At 41.1% G+C, this 21,506-nt stretch overlaps 1 protein-coding gene across 1 annotated transcript in view; it reads right to left on the reverse strand.

The window, feature by feature from the left end:
* LOC143211107 (acyl-CoA Delta-9 desaturase-like) overlaps nucleotides 1–19,907 on the reverse strand; it is a 256,986-nt gene extending 237,079 nt beyond the window's left edge. The window contains exons 1-5 of the mRNA XM_076428549.1: nucleotides 19,558–19,907; nucleotides 19,117–19,438; nucleotides 9,425–9,693; nucleotides 9,148–9,278; nucleotides 7,754–7,959 (exon numbers count right to left, since the gene is read on the reverse strand). Of these exons, the coding sequence (XP_076284664.1) occupies nucleotides 7,754–7,959; nucleotides 9,148–9,278; nucleotides 9,425–9,693; nucleotides 19,117–19,136 (626 nt within the window). The 5' untranslated portion in view covers nucleotides 19,137–19,438; nucleotides 19,558–19,907. The remainder of the gene's footprint in view (nucleotides 1–7,753; nucleotides 7,960–9,147; nucleotides 9,279–9,424; nucleotides 9,694–19,116; nucleotides 19,439–19,557) is intronic.
* Nucleotides 19,908–21,506: the final 1,599 nt, after the last annotated feature.

A 21,506-nucleotide genomic window follows, 5' to 3' on the forward strand; every position in this document is an offset into this window, starting at 1 on the left:
AATCTGTGATTCTACCCGTTTTGTCTAATAATAGGTAAGCTTCTGGAGGGATATTTTCAGTATTGCACGTTCTCATGTAATATTCGTCATTTGGGTATAGCAAACTAGAAATTTTATTGTTGTTTCTTATATGTCTAATTTTCGCGAAATAATCTCTATTTAATTTTATCATAAAGCTATCTATCCTTGGTATATTTGCCGTGTCATATAGTTTTTTACATGTTTCGAATTTTTTGAAATTCGATTCTCTACTCCTATATACACGCGTACACGCTCTTAGACATTTACGTTCGAATTTTCTAATAGTTTCTATTATATGTGGGCTCGTGTTAAAGCAAATAGGGCAACCATATGAGATTATAGGTCTAATCAAGAGCATGTTACATAATTTTTTAATTTGCGGATTAGGTAATCGGAATGGAATATTTTGCTGTTAACCATGAATGCTTTTCTAGTTTTTTCCATTTGTATTTTGATATGTTCGTTTAGCATTATTCGGTTATCTAAGTAAATGCCGAGGTATCGTACTAGATTTTTGTGTGGGACTGTTGTATCGTCAATTTTTATCTGGAATGATTTGCAGGAGTTTCTAAAAGTTTTGCTCTGTTTGTCTATTTTTTGCTTCAATAAAATAGTTTCGCATTTTGTTGGGTTTATTTTTAACTTCCAGGTTTTATAGTATTCATTTATTTTGTTAACTATTGATTGTATTTTGGTTTGGAGACTTTTGACGTTTTTTCCTGTAATGTATACTATTAAGTCATCTGCGAAAAATATGACTTTTATGTCTGTTGAATCTGGTATATCAAATAAGTTCGGAATTTCTGCATTGAAAAAGTTAAAAAGAATCGGAGCTGTACCTGTTCCTTGTTGCAGGCCATCTTCCATTTCGAATAAAATATCTTGGTGTGTGTTTGTGTAAAATTTTTTGTTCAGTAACATGCTCGTTAGTATTTTTAACAGGTGTGATTCGCAGCCTTTTTTTCATTTTGTATAAGAGACCTTTGACCCACACTGTGTCAAAGGCCTTTTCTAGATCTATAAGGCAGGCTGCCACATTCTCTTTATTAAAAATAGCTGCGTGGATATCGGATGTTAGTTTATGTATTGCATGTATTATACTTAGTTGATGTTTGAACCCGAATTGTGTGTCCGGAATTAAGTTGTTATTATCGTAAAATTTTTCTAGAGCTCTTTTTAACCTGAGCCACTGACCCGCTTATACGTCCGAGCTAGGTCTCGGCTCCGAGAGCGGCCGCGAGCCGCTTGCCAGCTCATGAGCCGCTCTGAGAGCTACGAGCTGTGCATGCCTGCTCTAAACAATATACATTTTCGGGTTCCGGAGCCGACCCAACTTCGGGTACCCGCCCACCCCTATACTGTAAAACATTTTTCACTTTGTTTTGTTCTTCTACTGGGCATCGAAAGAGTTAGGTCAGAACCTTTGGTAATTATTTAGAAGTTGGACTTCTTCTCCGATTTTGATAAAATTTAAATATGTTATAGATTTCGACGTTTTGAACAACTTTTTCCTATACATGTTACTGGCGCTCGATTTTAGTTTCCGAGATATTCGTAAAAAACTATTGCGAATACTGTATTGAATTTCCGTATTCTTGCACGCTGCATGGCAACGTAAGCCTGTCCCGGCGTGGCGTTTGTTTACTTATTGTTTCTAAACACGCTGTGGAGATGAGAGAGAAAACAGGGTTTCACTCTGGTCACACATATATAGAGTGAGCTTTTAATTTTAAAAGACTACTTCTGGGTTTTCGTATGCGTGGTCGGGTCGGCCTGACGGCCGGCCCTCTCCGCCCCCTCCACCTAATAATCCTAACTAATTCTGATCGCTGATTTTTTGCATTCTATATAGTGTCACGTCGCTTTACTAATTTTTCGAAATGATTTACACGCGAACTCTAGCGACACCGGGTTTTTATAATCCGAGGGCCGGGCCACGCTCGGCTGCACGATACCTGGTCCAGCCGGGACAAAACACATTAGCAGACTCGTAATTCTTCAACCGAATGGTACGAAATTTCGGGCGCCAGACACTCGGACATGTCACGCAAACGTTCTCTCATCTCCACAGCGTGTTTAGAAACAAAAAGTAAACTAACGCTGCGCCGGGACAGGCTTACGTTGCCACAGAGCGTGCAAGAATACGGAAAATTCAATATTAGCAATAGTTTTTTGCGGATATCTCGAAAACTATAAAATCGAGCGGCGGTAACATGTATCGGGAAAAGTTGTTCAGAATGATGACCTTGACAACATATTTCAAGGTCACCAAAAACGGAGAGGAAGTCCAACTTCTAAATAATTACCGAACCTTTTAATAAACTCTACAGGATGTCCCAAAAATGTTGTCCTTCCTTGAAAGGGGCCATTTTCCCAAGGTCATTAAAGGTAAATTTTTCCTGTACGAAAATGTTCTCCGTGATTTGTTAAGGAGTTATTAACGAAAAACGCGGATCAATCAGAACGCGGCTACAGCATTCATTGGCATTGGCATTGGCCGAGCCGGAATCCGTCCGCCATGACCGCCCTTTGATTGGTCCGTGTTTTTCATTAATATTGGGGCACTCTGTATGTTGTGACGTCCGTCATCAGATTCCCTCCTTACTTTTGTAACACAAGCATTTTTCCAAATTAACATTAATATTCGAGAAGACTGCTTCCATCGACACGTCATCACTTTGGAATGTAATCCCGTCAAGCTCCAGCGATTTTGGGAATAACAGTTTCTATCCATATAACACGTGTGTATATCATGAGACACATAACGTAACTGCTTTATTTGAAAGTAATGAAGACGACATGTACAGTCATAGAATAGGAACATACATAGATTCGCTTGTACGCATCACCCGATGTACGCGCCATCTGTACATTTTGATATAAGTTTAACTAATTAATATACATAATAAATTTAACTAATTTTGATATAAGTTTCAAGGCCTGCTCCCGCAAGCGTGCGATCCTATTGTTTCCCCCGAAGGATACACCGCGCGACAATCCCCACCAAGATCGAGATCGACGAGCGAAGCGATCGAAATCATCAGACAATTACGATCGACGGTTCGAACAGTCAGTACCGCCTCTGTCTCCAACGATTTATCCTGAAGAATTATCATAAAGACTTAGACGGAGAATCAACTCATTTTCAAAAGGAAACCCCTTCCACTAGGAAAATCTCGACTCCTAGTGGGGACTACCCCCACCAACGACAGTGAACCATAAAGCAGTGTGCCCAGAAGGGATACGTTTTTTCGCGCATGCGCGTCCAAAACAGTAACGTATCTATGATGAAGCAATGATGTAGCCAGAGGCGGATCTAACGATACGCGGACTAAGCGGCCGCGGGGGGCCCCGGATACCTAGGGGCCCCGAGCTCTTAAAATATCTTAACTTAAAAATTTTGGAAATAATGATTTTGCAACTGATTTTTCAGGGCTATCATTTAATGTAGAAGAAGGACAAACTCGCAGACACAAAAAGAGAAAAATGTGTTTTGATGAAAACAAAGAAGTCGGATATGAATTTACAATAAGAGAACATTTTATAGTCAATTCATTTTATGTTGTATGTGATAACATCAAGGCAGAACTATCTCGAAGAATTCAAGCGTATGAAGTTGTTGTACAGCCCTTACGAATATTTTTTTATTTGAATTTATCAAAAGAAGAAAAAAAGATCGCGATGAATAAGTTGGAGGATATTTACAAATACGATATTGATGTTCATACTATTGAAGATGAATATGACCATTTTTTAATGTTTTTGAAAGAAAACGAGGACAGCATAAAAACCACACCAGACATCTATCGAGCAGCCAAAGAAATGTCTTGCACATTTCCGAATGTTGAATTATTATTGAAATTTTTTTAACAATTCCGTTACCTAATGCGTCAGGAGAAAGATCGTTTTCTGTTTTAAAGGGTGTAAGAAATTATTTAAGGAGCACTATGGGAGAAGAAAGGCTAAATAATGTGGCTATTCTGTATATGGAGCAAAAAATTTTAAGCCGAATTGATACTGCCAAAATAATTCATGAATTTGCAAGAAACAAAGCAAGACGGAAATTCATATAAAATAAAAAATTTGTAAAATGTATGTATGTTTTTTAATAAATTTATTTAATGTCTTATGGTATAAAATTTCTGATTACTTTTCTTTTTTGTTTATAAATTAATAAGAGTTTTCTTGAAACTTTTTGTTGGTGGGGGGCCGAAATTTTAACCGCTTAGGGCCCCCATTTGCCTTGGTCCGCCACTGGATGTAGCAGAGCCCTGAGGCTGCTATATCGGCGGGAATGTACCGGTATAATTGACGGGACGCACAGTGGTCCAAATGGACGACTTAGAAGTGCAAAAGTCAAAGAACCAAACATGTAGTAGGCTCCATGGAGATCAATCAATTTCTTAAAATTCTGCATGGCGCTCAAGGTGCCACATTTCCTCGAGAAGCGTACTTTACTGAGGCTGAAAACGCCGCGCATGCGCGAAGAAGCGTATCCCGCCTGGGCACACTGCCATAAAGGAAGATATCGCCTGCCAACAGAGGCAGAACAGATCGAATCGTCAGAGGCAGAACAGATCGAATCGTGAGAGAGATCACATTAAATCATCGAAGCAATTCTCATCGAACCACGGAGGAATTACCATTGAAACTCAGGGCCAGTTCCCATCCATTCTCAAAAGGAGCAAGACGAAATCAAGAAACCCGCAGGGATCCACTAACGAAGCACTTGTATAACGGACGGAGTCCGCATCGGTGCAACGATACCACGCTATTCCAAATCCATCTACCGCCAAATCCATCTAACACCACCTTCTCTTAACTTCTCCTCTACACCCGCGGGCGATTAATCAAGAAACAAGTCATCGGATGATGTATGCGTGTGTGAAGTGGAAATCGTGTCACCAGTAAGAGTGTGAATCGCGTACCGGGCCCCATATTTGTCTTTCCCTCGAACTAGGCGGACTTGGTCTAGCCCAGTGGTCGGCAACGGCTGCACCGTTCAGTCCGATTTCGAGGCCTGTGCCTCTCACGCGTCTCGCTCCCCGTGACTGCCCTAGTGCTCAGGCCCGAACTGTATGAAATGCGCGTGGCGCCCTCCGTGGTAATGTGGAAACCTATTGATACCCGTGTCGCCCTAATGCGCCACGCGCATTTCATACGGTACGGGTCTGAGCACTAGGGCAGTCACGGGGAGCCAGACGCGCGGGAGCGCAGGCCTCGAAATCGGGCTGAACTGGTCTAGCCGTTCGAGCCAACGATCCAACCCCGAACGAGGCGGACTTGGTCTATCCGTTCGGGCACCCTCCTCACTCACGGTCAGGCGGTCTTGGTCTAGCGCGTCTTGGTCTAGCAGTCTGGGAATTCCCGAATCCAGGCCCAAAACCTTAACGAACGTATCATCATTTTCATTCGACCGCTCTCTGGGACCGGACCTGCGTGGCACACCCCTGCATCGCCACGTATCGCGGAACGAAAACTCGAGTACTTCGTCGAATCTCTCCCGAACTCCATCCTTTGACGTACCATTTGTAAGAATGATGTAAGTGTGCATGTTATATATGTTTTTATTGATTGCAAGTGTTATATATGTTTTTATTGATTGCAAGTGTTATATATGTTTTTATTGATTGCGTTAATGTTTTGTTAATGTTTACGTTGTGATTTTGTTTAAAAATAAAAAGAGACAGTCCCCTGCGAGCGATCAACGAAATAACACGTCGTGTCGAATCTTTATGAATTTCGTATCGAGCCTGAATTCCGTGTCGAGCCTCCTTATAATTTGAGAGTTGTAAGCTGTGAATCGACATATATTTGTCATCGGTATATATTTGTTGTTTATATTTCGGTAAATCGGGACGATTTGTCGTCAGGACGGCCGAATTGTAAGAATGATGTAAGTGTGCATGTTATATATGTTTTTATTGATTGCAAGTGTTATATATGTTTTTATTGATTGCAAGTGTTATATATGTTTTTATTGATTGCGTTAATGTTTTGTTAATGTTTACGTTGTGATTTTGTTTAAAAATAAAAAGAGACAGTCCCCTGCGAGCGATCAACGAAATAACACGTCGTGTCGAATCTTTATGAATTCCGTATCGAGCCTGAATTCCGTGTCGAGCCTCCTTATACATTCGCGTATAAAATCCTATATCAGGGGTGGCCAACCTATGGCGCAACCGCCAAACGTGGCGCATTGGATGATTATAAGTGGCGCATTGGATCCTTGCGTCTATACTTATTTTTTTGTAGTTGACGCCATAACTGAATCCATCTTCATATTTTCAACACCCGAGAGCTCTCAGTTGAATTTATACAGCCTTCTTACTCATTAATTCGTCGCAATTTTTTGACAGTTTACAATTATAGGATTAGTCCAGTCAACGAAAAGTTGTACAGGGAAATGGAAGGAACACAATTTTTAACTTTGGGTCTTTGTTTGGACTAGTGAGGAGGTAAACATACTAACAGTCCCCACTCCTAGGAGGTGAGCGGGGTGCAGGGAGGCACGTAGAAGGTCCCCTTTTTCGATTTTCCGCTTGTATCTCGGAAACTATGTGTCCTAGCGATAAGACCATTCCACACAAAATTAAAGCTGACAAAATATGCCACAGGATTGAATCGATTCAGTTTTTCGCTATCTCGCATAGCTTCCGAGATACCCGCGCTCAAAGTTCACTAATTGTGCTGAAGAGTTGGCTAGTCAAGTAAGGCAAAACACGTGAGGCAAAAATTTCTTTTTCACAACTAGTGAAGTTTGAGCGCGGATATCTCGGAAACTATGCGTCCTAGTGATAAGACCATTCTATACAAAATTAAAGCTGACAATATGTGCCACAAGATATGATAGATTAGATTCAGTTTTTCGCTATCTCGCATGCTTACCGAGATATCCGCGCTCAAAGTTCACCAATTGTGCTGAAAAGTTAGCTAAGTCAAGTAAGGCAAAAAACGTGAGGCAAAAATTTCTTTTTCTCAATTAGTGAACTTTGAACTCGAATATCTCGGAAACTATGCGAGATAACGAAAAACTGAATAGAATCAATATTATAGCACATTTTGTCAGCTTTAATTTTGTATGGAATGGTATTATCGCTAGGACACATAGTTTCCGAGATACAAGCGGAAAACCGAAAAAGGTTACTTCTACGTGCCCCCCTGTAGCCCGCTCACCTCCTAGGAGTAGGGACTTTTAGTATGTTTACTTCCTAACTAGTCCAAACAAAGCCCCAAAGTTAAAAATTGCGTTTCTTCCATTTCTCTCTACGCCCCCCGTATGAGCATTCATTAACTGGACTAGGTGGGAATTGCAGTGTTCAAGACAGCGATCGCCCTCTCGTCCAAAAGATTATTTCTCACTATTGTAGATTGTAGATTTTCAACTAGCGTAAGTTAATTAAGTTAGTTGCGTAATTGAGTGATCCCTTTTCCTCCCCTAACCGAAGCAAATCCTACCTCTACTTTCCAACCGCAACGATGAACGTAAGAAGGTAGAAAAACTGCTTAAGTTGTATGGCGCATCTGAACTTGTATTTGAAAAAAATTTACACACAGAAAGTTGGCCACCCCTGTCCTATGTCATTCTCGAACGTAAATTTTTTAATTGATTCCCTCGCGATTTCTTTCTAAACGTCCAACCTCGGACGTGACAATGTACAATATGAATTGTGAACATTTTTACAATAACATTTATCCGAGAACAATTTTGAAAAAAATTCAATCATCTTACTTTTTCTGCCAGATCACGATGGGATCATTGTTCAGATCGCTAATGTCAATGGTGGCCCCTTTCTTGAATACGTCAGGTTGTTTGCGGACCAACAACCAGCCCAAATGCGAGAAGAAGAATCCTCTTCGCGCGTTATATGGATCTGCATCCGTGTCAGTATATTTGTGGTGCACTCTGTGATCTCTGACCCACTCATGAATGTGGTTCTGCAAAAATGCAGGTTACTGCCAAGGAAAAATCTAGGAAATACAGTCGATCCTCCTAGAACACGGTTAATACGTGTCAAGAAAATCTTAGAAGTACCTAGTACTAATCGAAGGGGTTGTGTGAAGATTGTTTATCAAGTCGTGCTATACGTGTTGTAAGCAAACCGTGTTATAGGAGGCTTGTCGCAAGTTTTGCATCGTGTTATGTGAATGTATGCATTCATGACAAAAATGACTAACCGTAATTCGAAACAGTAAAAAGATTGACAAAACTGAATTCTGTTGATTTGTACATTACCTTCTATATAAATTTATTTAGAAAAAAGAAAAAGAATTCCATGCTGAAAATGTTTTTTTTGGGTAAAGATTCGCAATTGAGCTACAAGAGGGTTGAATGTATACAGGGTGTTCGACAACAGGTGAGAGAAAATTTAAGGGGTGGTTATCGACGATAATATAAGACGAAAATGACGAATAAATAAAGTGTAGGTTGCATGCATACCTTGGTTCTCGTTTGGGGCCCAAGCGAGGTGAAAATGTTTAATAAATTATATTATTGGACGACATTAGACCTACCTACACGTTAAAATCCACAAGGGGTAGAAGGGGTAGCAGTAGCAGTTTTTTGCGAATATCTCGGTAACCGTTCATTCCCGCAAAATAATTCTTTCGGTTTCTTATTACCCTCCTGTCCTCATCATACGCGCCTAACACTCACGACCGCAGGCCTTGTCACTATACTAAACCGCCGCCGTGGATTTTAATGAGTAGATAGGTTCAATGTCGTCTTTTTTTCATTTTCACCTCGCTGGGGCCCCAAATGAGAACCAAGGTATGCATGCATCTGTCACTTGATACGTGACTGCCGCGCGCCTGTGTGACGTACGCAACGTACACTTGTTTTAGAAGTGTTGCCGTATTTTGGGCGGATTTTTAATTGTTAATAACAATAATAACTAAATAATGAAGCCGAAATTTTTTCCCACCTGTTACCAGAACACCCTGTATACAATCGTTTATGTTTTAAACAAATTTTAAACCTGTCTCATCTCAATGAATAAAACTATTATACTGCTACCGTTATTTATATTATTTTTAAATGTCGATATTTATTTTACTATTTTCGTTATAATGGAAAATACCGTGTGGCGATGATGTGAAAGAAAAGTGGTGGAGATCAGATCTTACTTGGAAAGCGATCGTTTGAAAAATCATTAATATAAATCGCATCGGCCACTTTGCTTTATACGCTCGATGAGACCACAGTCTGTGAGCGCCAGCGGTTACACCAAGGTGCGCAAACACTGTTATAATGAACACTAAAAAAATATTATAATCGTTCTATTAATTTCTGTAATAAAATTATATACCCCCGAAATAATACAGGTCAACATCTCCGTAATATTTCACTGTGTTGTATTGTTGCTACTCTTTTTGAAAAATGTACTCCAAAAAATCAACTTACTCCACAATATCGTAGAGAGTTTAAGTACGGTGAATGCAAGGTATATTGCGTACACCGTGGCAACGTGAAAGTACAAGGTAATGAACACATTTCTCCAGACGATGTTCCATTTATACTTTTGCGCTGGGCTCGCCGATGAATTCTGTACTGTCAACTTTTGTGAGCTCGCTTTTTCTGCCGCTGATTTCTCTTCATGCACGCCTTGTTGTGCAGTTTCCGAGTTGAGTGTTGCCGGTCTACTGAACAGTTTCGTCGCCATTTTCGTGGATCTAAAACAAGTATTCCAGGCAAATTAAAATGTTGCTTTTGATATAGGACCTTACTGCTATGTTCAGTAATACGTTAAATGTGTAATAATATCATTATTACTAGACTGCGGATTTATATGTGTTCGGGATTCGAATCGAGAGGTTTACCGGTCGATTGAGACACGCTGGGTTTTTCTACCTATTTCAAGAACACACGCCGTGTGTTATTATTTTCGACACCGCGTTCTCAACGGCTCGCCGTCGTGACCCGTAAACTACCTCGATTCGAATCCCGAAACAATCGACTCTGCGATCGATCCGCCAATCGCGGACCACCGCGTTCGTCGACTTGGGCCTATTCGGGAACCCCCTCGGCGAAGCGGAGAGACTCTCTCTGTTCATCGCGCTCAGATAACACATTTGATTCCAAAGCTCTTGTAAAACGCGCTTCCTTAGCACTTACGCAAATCAGTGCCGTGCGCGCTCAACTTCTACTGAATCACCAATAAAGCACCGCGCGTATTCGATCGAAATCACGGCGTTTGTTGAGAGTTTTCTTTAACCTCTGTTCCGCGACCGTTACACCTTTCCTCGCGCGTCCATATCTGGGCGATCCTGGCAATCAGGCTTTCCGACCGTCGGTCGTAGCCGAAACAATATGCAAAATAAAAATTTTCCACCTCAACTGCAACGAACTCAAGTGACATAGAAATTTATTTTCCCTCTCGGTACTTATAATTGCCCAAGACTATTTTCATTTAGCATATGAAGCCACTGAAATAATTCAATTTTCTACTGTTGTTTTTCTGGACAGACTTTAGGACCGATCTGTACTCGGATGCAATTGATCTAATTGTATGTGTCGTAGATTTGTCGAACAGTAGCCGCCACCGGCACAGTTCAAAGGCCCGCGTGTTCTCACAATGAAATGGCAATGACAGAATTGTTTAGTTTTCATTATTGTTTTATGGGACTTTCACTAACTTATTTCTGGCATTTTTCTGATTAAAATGATACCAAACACGATATACTTTGGCCATATTTAGTGGGTTCATTGACGGTATGGAGTAACTGTAGGAAATGGAAGAAGACAGCGAGTGAAAAAAAAGAACTGTATTGTTTACTCTATTGTATAAAATACCAATGCGATGCTAACACTTTTATTAATAACTTCCTTGTGATTATTTTTCTGATGTATAAATGAGTCGTTTAAAAATTTGTTACGCGAGTTTTCTTTCCTCTGACGTGCCTAAAATGTTAAATGTATGATGAATTATAAATTATGCTTCACATGTAGAGTAAATATGTCCAAATTATATCGTGTTTGGTATCATTTTAATCAGAAAAATGCCAGAAATAAGGTAGTGAAAGTCCCATAGAACAATAATGAAAACTAAACAATTCTGTCATTGCCATTTCGTTGTGAGAACACGCGGGCCTTTGAATATGCCAGCGACGGCGACACGCTTCGGCCACGCGATCCTATTTCATTCTGTCCTTCTCTATGTTCGGCTCGCCGATTGAAGTCTCGGCGCGGTCGGCGCGGTCATAAAAATATAGCCACCTTACACTATTGAAGTCCGTTCAAAACACGGGTGTTGGGACTTCGATCGAAGAATTACTGTAACACTGTCCAACAAATTTCAACTTTTTAAAAGTATTTCGATTCCCACTATGCGATTCTTATAGAGTTTTCCGCGCTGATTCCGAATCTGGTTTTAATTTTTTTCCTATACGTCCAGTTTTTGAGAAAATGGAGTTTAAAAAAAAGACATATTTTTCAACTTTAAACAAATATTGCGTTGTTATTATAAAAGATATTGAATTGTTCTTTACAGCAAAAGATTCTGTAGACTTTCCCGAATACAGTGATATCCAATATTAATACATTATGATTGTTTAAACATGTTTAAACAATGATTAAAGACGGAGATCCACCACTGTTGCACCAATTTTTGCGGATATTTCCGAATTTATCTCAAAAAATAAGGGTCCAGCGAAAAATTGAACTATACCACGCGAAAGAGCAGACTTTTATCTTGAGAAACCCCCCTGTGAAGTTTGCATGGTCGACGTTTTTTTCGTACCAGAAAGCAAAATATCTTCGCCCGACATGAGTTGTCACCAGTGGCGCTCACCACCAGAACGGTCGTTCGCCGCTCCGTACCCCGTCGCTGCGCCGTATCCCGTCCCGAGCGCCACTGGCGGAAACTCATGTCTCGCGAAGATATTTTGCTTTCTGGTTAAAAAAAAACGCTGAACATGCAAACTTCACAGGGGGGTTTCTCAAGATAAAAGTCTGCTCTTTCGCGTGGTATAGTTCAATTTTTCGCTGGACCCTTATTTTTTGAGATAAATTCGGAAATATCCGCAAAAATTGGTGCAACAGTGGTGCATCTCCGTCTTTAATCATTGTTTAAACAATCATAATGTATTAATATTGGATATCACTGTATTCGGGAAAGTCTACAGAATCTTTTTCTGTAAAGAACAATTCAATATCTTCTATAATAACATCGCAATATTTGTTTAAAGTTGAAAAATATGTCTTTTTTTTAAACTCCATTTTCTCAAAAACTGGACGTATAGGAAAAATTTTAAAACCAGATTCAGAATCAGCGCGGAAAACTCTACAAGAATCGCATAGTGGGAATCGAAATACTTTTTGGCTGTTGGACAGTGTAATTAGAATGCGCGCGCACCGATCCCCACTCGATACAGATCGAAGGAGGTCGATGCGCGAAGCAGATGAGTGACTCTACGTCTGGAAGCGGGTCTGATAACACGCGACTCTAATAGATCCGGCGAAAACCGTTACTTGTTCGAGAGGTCAAGCCGACTTCGCATTTCTAGTCAAACCGCCTAGATTGCCTTCGTCTCGTACGCGCCTCAAAGCAAGGAGTCACAAGTGCAAACCGCACTGAGGCACAGCCGAAGTTAATATCTATTAACGAGTGTGAAGATCGTAACGGCGTAGAGTCAATTGTACAGGTTACGTTCGAGAAGGCGGCATTCTGATAGGATGTTTCGAATCATGGGGTCGTGTGATTACATATAAAGTCATAAGTAAATGACAGACAGACTATGTACGGCTCAGATTTGTGGTTCTAGAACCGGAGTGGAATTTGGCTCGCTTAACAGCGCAGAAGGGGACATTCTTTCGGTGTAGCATAGCGAAAGGAGCTTTTGTACGTGTCGTCATACCGTGTACTCTCTGAGAAATCATCAGAGTGCACCATCTGTTCACGGTCACCATCTGTCAGGGTTTAGGTGTATAAGCCATGGATATAGGATGTCACGGCGTTTATTTCCCTGCGAACAGAGAGGTAAACGCCTTCGAGAAATTATGGCCTTGCGACCGGGCCACGCTCGGTCGCGCGACACGTGGTCCTCTCGAGACAAAAGATCTTCGCAGATTCGAACGGAACGACAAAACTGTACACGAAGCGAACGGGCGCCAGGTACGATACCGTACCACGCGAACTTCTCGAACGATTCGATCGGTTTTCAAAATGACGTCGAATCTGCGAACATCGTTTAGGCCGGTGACGGCCGCGAACAGGTCCAGGGAACCACGTGAGGAAAGGAACGGGGCATTCCCCGCGACGAGAACGTTTCTCACGGTAAATGAAGCTACTCGGTAGATCTCGGGCAAAATATAGTCGTTTATTAAAACGAGATGGTCATACAATCCGCCGGCCGCTGCCGGCGGTAGTCAATAGATTTGCCGGCGCGAACACGAAAGTGACGGCGGCTGTTCGGCCGATCGCGCGGAATAACTTCTATCGCGTCGAGCTCGGTCGTCACAGGACTTCGCGTGAATTTACAAGCCACGAGGGCACGAATTCGACCGAGCTCCGGTGACGTACGCGTTCCTAATTCGAGACTGGGCGAAACGTGCGAACGGTGAACAATACGAAACGAATACGGCGCGTTATCCTCCCGTAGAACGATCCGAGGGCAACCCAAAGAATTACCGGGCGAATATCGTGGGTCCCGAATAGCTCGTGCACGAGGATTCGGCGACACACGATCCGTGGCCTCGCGAGCCTCTCAGGAGAGCGACTCCTGGTCAACGGTAAACGCGGGGAAACACATGGTACACCGCGGTACGAACCTTCGCGAACTCGAATAACGTCCCCGAACCAACACGAACTGGTGACAAAATATATCGAAATAAAGCCTGACCGGCACTTACCAATATCGCTGGGATGGCGGCTGTCGCAAAATTACTTTTCTATGATCGCGGTCTAAATGTTCGCACTAGGGGTGCGCGGGTTCCCGCATATACGGGTTCGGGTCGAGCCGGAGAAAGTCGAGCGAGCTCGAGCGAGTACTCGAGACATCTGAATGTTCGAGTAGCTTGATCGCATCGAGTAGCTTGATCGCATCGGGTAGCTTGATCGCATCGGGTAGCTTGATCGCATCGGGTAGCTTGATCGCATCGGGTAGCTTGATCGCATCGGGTAGCTTGATCGCGTCGGATGCTTGATCGTCACGGATAGCCGGAGACATTCGGATTACATTATTACATAGATTAGCCAAACTCGGACGCGATCTTTTTATACTCGTGATTAAATTTGATTTCGGTTTCGGCTATGATTCTGATGATTTCGATGATTTTTTATAATGTTATACAAATCAACATTTTGAACAAATAATTACAAAAATTTGTATTATTATGTATTATTAAAGTATTATCTATTATTATTCTTTATTTGAACAATTTTTTAAATAAGTAATCTTTTATAATATTTTTAAATAAGTAATCTTTTATAATATTTTTAAATAAGTAATCTTTTATAATATTTTTAAATAAGTAATCTTTTATAATATTTTTAAATAAGTAATCTTTTATAATATTTTTACAAGAACGCTAACAGTCGAATGATTTTAATGGCTTTGTTCACGCGACAGAAACGTGCAATTTCCGCACGTCGTTTGTTTTAGCCTTTCCTTTGTTTTGACGGTTAAAACGACTTTGTTGCATTTCAGATTATTGAGATACAGCTAATGTCCGATACTAGGTGCTGTCCGGGGCTAGGGGAACTCCCCCTATATAAATATATATATATTACAGATATTTATTTATTTAAATAATCGTTTTGACAATAAATTCTTATTGAAACAATAATTCAAATAATGTAAAATAAACAAGTTTCTATACATTATAAAAATTTATTTATTTAAAAATTGTTTAAATAAATAATAATAAATAGCTATATAAATAATAAGTATACAATCGGATTTGTATACATTATATTTTGCAGCATAAACATTTATTTAAATAATTGTTTAAATAATAAATACGTATTTAAATAATGAGTATATAAATAAAATTGTAAATATTACAAAAGATTACTTATTTAAAAAATTGTTCAAATAAAGAATAATAATAGATAATAGTTTAATAATACATAATAATACAAATTTTTGTAATTATTTGTTCAAAATGTTGATTTGTATAACATTATAAAAAATCATCGAAATCATCAGAACCATAGCCGAAACCGAAATCCACAACCGAAATATATATATTGTATATTTCGTCTTATAAAACCGAGTACATAATTTAGGACCTCATTAGTGCGAATTACGAATCGTATGTTTAATCACGAGTATAAAAAGATCGCGTCCGAGTTTGGCTAATCTATGTAATAATGTAATCCGAATGTCTCCGGCTATCCGTGACGATCAAGCATCCGACGCGATCAAGCTACCCGATGCGATCAAGCTACCCGATGCGATCAAGCTACCCGATGCGATCAAGCTACCCGATGCGATCAAGCTACTCGATGCGATCAAGCTACTCGAACATTCAGATGTCTCGAGTACTCGCTCGAGCTCGCTCGACTTTCTCCGGCTCGACTCGACTGTCGGGTTCCCGTAAATTTCGGGAACCCGCGCACTCCTAGTTCGCACGTCTTCACCGATCGTAGTCTTTCGACCCAGTGATCCAGTTCGAGATGGTTCGGAACGCGGAAGCGAGTTTTCCCCCCACTCTCGTCTTCGGCGACGCTCGGGCCAATCACGTTGTTTCGGGGCGCAGGGACGACTCGATGACATGTCGGCCCGGGCCTTCGGTATTTTCTATTTTCCGAAGCCCGGCCGATATAAGGCGGTAAGTCGGCATCCATGGATCCGAGCCGTTCCGGTGTAGCTCTCATGGCATTTTCCGGATGAGACGTCGACGAGGGTGGACTGCTGATCGTCCTTATGTTTAACAGCCTCGTCGCTTTCTCCGGGTTGACAGATCCGGGCTCGGTCCAATCCTCGCCGTCTTCCTCGCCAGCGGCGCCCTGTGATTGGTGTTCCGAGCGTCTTCGCTTGCGGCCTTCCGCCAATCGGCGGCCGGAGACAGGTATCGGGCTCCTCGCCGATTCCGGTGGTTTCCGAAAACTCTTGTCGCGCCCGGCGGCGCGACATTCAAATGCGATGATTCTATTCTTTTGGGCGTTCGGATGTCCCAGGGAGAGCGCTCGTTATAGCCGTTTCGTTATTATACCGCTTTTTCGGTGACCCGGTCTTTCGCCTAAGGTTCGGAGTGACGTAGGCTAAATCTGCCACGTCACAAGGAATATAGGGATGGAACGTGAGCTAGCATTATGGGCAGGGGGGTTTTTTCTTTTCCGGAGGAGGCGGGGTAGACGTTGCATCCATTTGATTGGTGGTTTTTCTGCGCATACTCTCTACCGCCAAGTATGAAAAATGTTTACAGTTTTACAGATTGTTTACATACATATATCCAGTGTGTCCAGACAGGGGTAATCGAAAAGGAATCGGGGGAATACAAGTACCCCCTCTCTGATGACCAGAGTAATATGTGACACGTTGCGCGACGAGAATAGAGTGAGGCAGAGTGAGGCGAATGGAAGACACGTTGCGCGTGCGCGATAGGGACTGAACGGTGGAATAGGATAGTGGAAGGGGATAAGGTGGAGGGGGAAATGAGGTTGCCGGCAACCTCATCTGGCCACACTGCATATATCTGACAAGTTGAAATATAAAAAGTGATAGTTAACCCTTTGTCCTATAATAACGTATGACACTCGTGATATGAATTATGTTCCAAATATTATAATGAACGTTGTTAAATAATTAAAAGTGAAGAAAATGAAAAGTTGTATAAATTTTCGATAACGGCAAATAGAAAGAAAACTAAAATTAGAGAATATAGAAAGGAAATTAAAATAGAACGAGGGATTAAAGAAAACTAAAATTAGAGAATATAGAAAGGAAATTAAAACGTGCAACACGAATTAAAGAACATACTAAAAGGTTATGTAACTGTATGTAACGCATGCATAATGACGTACTACGCTTGCGTCGGACACAGCCAATGAAAAAGATGCAACTTCTACCTCGTCCCCTCCTGAAAAAGACTTCCACCCCGCAACGACATCCTCCATCCCTATATTCCTATATCCATGGTATAAGCGGCAAACGTGATTATGTACACAGTGTTGATTTACTATTCTAGAACCGGAGTGAATTTAGGCTCGCCTCACGACGCGACGCAGAAGGAGACACTCTTTCGGTGTTGCATAGTAAAAGGCGCCAGTACGTGTTGGCATACAGCATACTTCTCCGAGCAATCGGCAGAGTATCTACATGTTTCAACGATCACTAGTTGTCCGGGTGTAGCAATAGATTGACGAATCGATTAAGTGTAATACGAATTGCTAGACACTGAACCGGAGTATAGCCGAGAGCACCGTATGGTGCAGAAGGGTGTACTCTTTTGGTGAGACGAAGGTGATTAGTATTATACGTGTTATCATGAGCGATACCTCCCCGAGAAATCGGCAGGGTACGTTCGTGTTATAACGGTCGAATACGTCAGCCGTGTACGCTTTCACATCTGAATCCAGATCGCTTACGATTGTCGAAACGAATCCAGACGTAGCGTCTCTCGGGGTGTGCTGGGCAGCGCGGCGCGGCGTACCATACCATAGTTAGAAGTATCGCGTTTGGCGACCGTATTTGTAGGAGGAGCTTTCGGTAAAGAATATAATATCTTGCCTGTTCGCAAGTTATTTTGATAATCGCGCTTAGCGATCGTGTATTCGTCAAGGTTTACAAATTCTTGTTCTAAATTAGCTAGTACGGAGGTTCTGAGAAATTTAAGTATTTCGAAATAGTAAGGTCATTTCACGGTATTGATTTACGACGTCGAATATATTGTCGGGACATAAGAGTGTGAAGCGTTCCATCGTGTTGACACTGGGACTCAATAATCTCGGCAGATTATCATTGTACAGAACATCACTGTAAACAAAGGATTGGTACAATATACCCTACTTTTACCTCCTAACTGATTCTCAACTTATTTATCAGATACTCCTAACCTCTCCGCTTCCAGTGCCTGGAGGCACGAACACATTCTACCGTATCTTGATCAATAATTGTTATTAATTATTGACGAAGATAGGGTCTATTAAATTTATTGATAATAATCAAGAAATGACTAAATACGGTTATAAAATGAAAATTAAAAGAAAAACAATAACTGTAAGACTTGCATCGTGTTTACAAAGCTAGAAAGAGATATTTTAAAGTACCTTTTACATTAATCTTAAGGTAATTATTTACAAAAGCACTGCGTACTCCGATTTTGATCAAATTTTAGTATGTTATGCAGCAACGCATTCTAAAAAACTTTTTCCTTTTCCAATATAGGGGGGTCGCTTTTAGTTTTCGAGATTTTTGCAAAAAACTATCGCGAATACTGTATTGAATTTTACGTATTCTTACACGCTCCGTGGTAACGTAAGCCTGTCACGGCGCTCCGTTTGTTTACATATTGCTTGTAAACACGCTGCGGAGATGAGAGAAAAAACAGGGTCTCACTCTGTCACCATACGTACATATACAGGGTGTCCCAGAACAAGTGTCGTTAATTGAAATGGGAGGTTCCTGAGACCATTCTAAGAGACATTTTCCTTTGCACCAATGTCAACTGCGGCTTTGTTTAGGAGTTATTAACGAAAAACACGGACCAATCAGAGCGCGCCCTGGGCCGCCGCGCCGGCAAGCGAGTGTCGGTGGTACGCCGTGACATCGCAACGAACAAGAGTTTCTCGATTATGTGAATGCTCTCCGACTTCAATGAGCTTTGGATATGTGGTCAAGATCATTATCCTGAACAACATTTCTCTTTAGACTTTTTAGCGATCGGCTTTAGTTTACGAGATTATCGCGAGAAACTTTACTTGTAAATTCATTATGGGTGTTCATGACAGCGGACACGGTCTGCTAATGTCTCCGAAACTAAAGCCGACCGTCAACCATTTCAAAGGAAAAAGATATTTAAAACGTCGAGTTTTATAACATTATTTCAAGGTCATTGAAATCGATGAAGACCCGGATCATCCTTACCCGACTTACGGCAACTTTACCTGAACGAGAAAAGATGCACAGAAACTGATTGTTTTAAAAACTTACTTATTCAGCCGTAAATCCATTTGCAGCTTCGAAATGTGTGTCAATGGGTCACTCGGTGACGAACTGCACAGATGTCTTCAGGTATACCGAAACGTAAGGGGCATACAGCCAGGTCGACGAACTGCACAGCCGGTGGTAGAAGGCCTAAGGGATGCGCGGTCAAGTCGACGATCCAGAATTTCACCTTCACTTTCGAATCGATAAATAATTCGTATGTTTATTTCAAACAGATACCTTGAAATTTCTCCACACTCACAATCACTGTTCACATTTGTCAACACATAGTTATGCACTAATAATAATTGCCATATCCCTTGTACTGCTGCACAAATCACAACAATCAGGTAATGCAATCACTAGACCGCGGATTTCATGCATTTGTAGCAAACATTAGTAGGTGCATTTTAATACAGTAGAGAGATTAAAATAATTTCAAAACACCATAGTATTATTTTCAACTTCTTAAAATGATCACAGTGAGAATCAAATATCTGTCTGGCTCCTGTCCCTTGTAATAGCGGCAGCCAACATTAATTTTGCATAAAGATCCGCAGTCTAGTGATTAGTTTAAATAGCACTATCAAAAACACAGCTAATAGCAACCGTTAGCTTTGAATTGACAAGTCTGGAGATGTTCTCCCTATCGCGGCTCGAACGACACTGGTTTTCCGCAAGATTTTTCTAAAGAATTTGGGAAGGAGATAATTGGGGATAATTTTGATAAAATTTAAATATGTTGTAAAACTCAACATTCTGAACAACTTTTTCCTATACATGTAACCGCCGCTCAGCCTTAGTTTTTGAGAGATTTGCGAAAAACTGCAGCTACTGCTACATTTAATTTTGCCTATACGTTCACGCCCGTGCTGTGCGTATGCGTTAGCATACCTGCCGGCGCGCCGGGCTGCACGCGTCTAGCTCGCGCTCTGATTGGTCCGTGGTTTTCGTTAATAACTCGTTAACGAAGCCGCGGACGACATTTTTTTCAAAGGAAAATGTCGCTTGGAATGACCTCAGGAACCTCCCATTTTCGGCTCCGGACCTAATTTTGAGACACCCTGTATAAGAACCGCATATTAAGAATCGAAACGTCATGAAAAAGTTGAAATATGTTGGACCGTGTTATTAGACAGCGAAGCTTTACAGACGATTTATATAATTAAGGAAGAAACGAAGCAAGAATGAAATTTTTAAATAAATGAAGCTGTATTCAACGTAATTGAATCTCATTGTCTTGTAACTACTATTGTGTAGACAATGCTATAATCAAATCGGTATGATATCGCATGATACGTGAAATTTTGTGCAAAAACAGGTTAATCAGTTGACTAGATTGCAGAACCATTAGCATATTATTGAATGCGATAGGATGACGGGAATAATCAAAGAAGCTAATGCCGTGTGAATGATACGTTTTATACGTCAGAAACATTCGTTAGTTCATATGCATATTGAATAGTTATTTTACATAAATGCTTTATCACGTATTGACGCATTGCCAAAGCAGGGTCACGGTGAAACGAATGGGGAGAGAAAGAGAAATAAAGGAGAGGGAGAAAGAGGAGATGAAGATAGCAGAAAAGAAGGAAAAAAGAGGAGAACGAGAAAAAATGAAAATTGGATTTTGGAACGTAGTAGGAATGATAGGAAAAGATGAAAGATTCTGGAAGGATCTAGAACGATGGGATGTAATGGTGCTGGTGGAGACGTGGGTAGAAGAGAAGGGGTGGGAAAAGGTGTAAAGAAGATTACCACAAGGATACATATGGAAAAAGCAATGGGCAGTTAGGGATAGTATAATGGGGAGAGCGAAGGGGGGAATGATGATAGGAATGAAAAATGAAATTAAGAGTGAAAAGAAAGGTTGGGAATAATCGAAATAAGACAAGAGGAAGATGAAAGCGAAGGCAGTAGGGCGTCAAGGGACAAAAAAATAAATGGAGAACAGAACAAGCTAATAAGAACGCTATGAGAGCTGGGATTGGAAGAGACGAAAGAGGAGAGTACACAAACATAGGACAGAGGGGAAGAACGGTAATTGAAAGTATGGTGGTAGAAGGAAGGATAGAATCGGACCATCTGCCGTTAGTGGTTACAATGAAGAAAGGATGTAAGGCAGAAGACAGGGAGGAAAGAAAGAAGAAAAAGAAGGGCGTGCAAAAAGTAGAATGGGGAGGAGAGATAAAAGAAAAATTTAGAAGACAAACAGAGGAAATAGAAATAACACAGGAGAAAGTATAGGAGAAAGATTAGGAGAGGTAGAAAAGAAGATAAAGAAAATAGTAGAAGACATAAGGAGTGATGAGAACAAGAAAGAGAGGAAAAGGAGAGGTTGGTGGGATAAAGAGTGCAGGGAGAGGAAGAAGGAAATAATTGTAAGAAGGATGTTA

Source organism: Lasioglossum baleicum, chromosome 8, assembly GCF_051020765.1.
Source record: "Lasioglossum baleicum chromosome 8, iyLasBale1, whole genome shotgun sequence".
Classification (NCBI taxonomy): Eukaryota; Metazoa; Arthropoda; class Insecta; order Hymenoptera; family Halictidae; genus Lasioglossum; species Lasioglossum baleicum.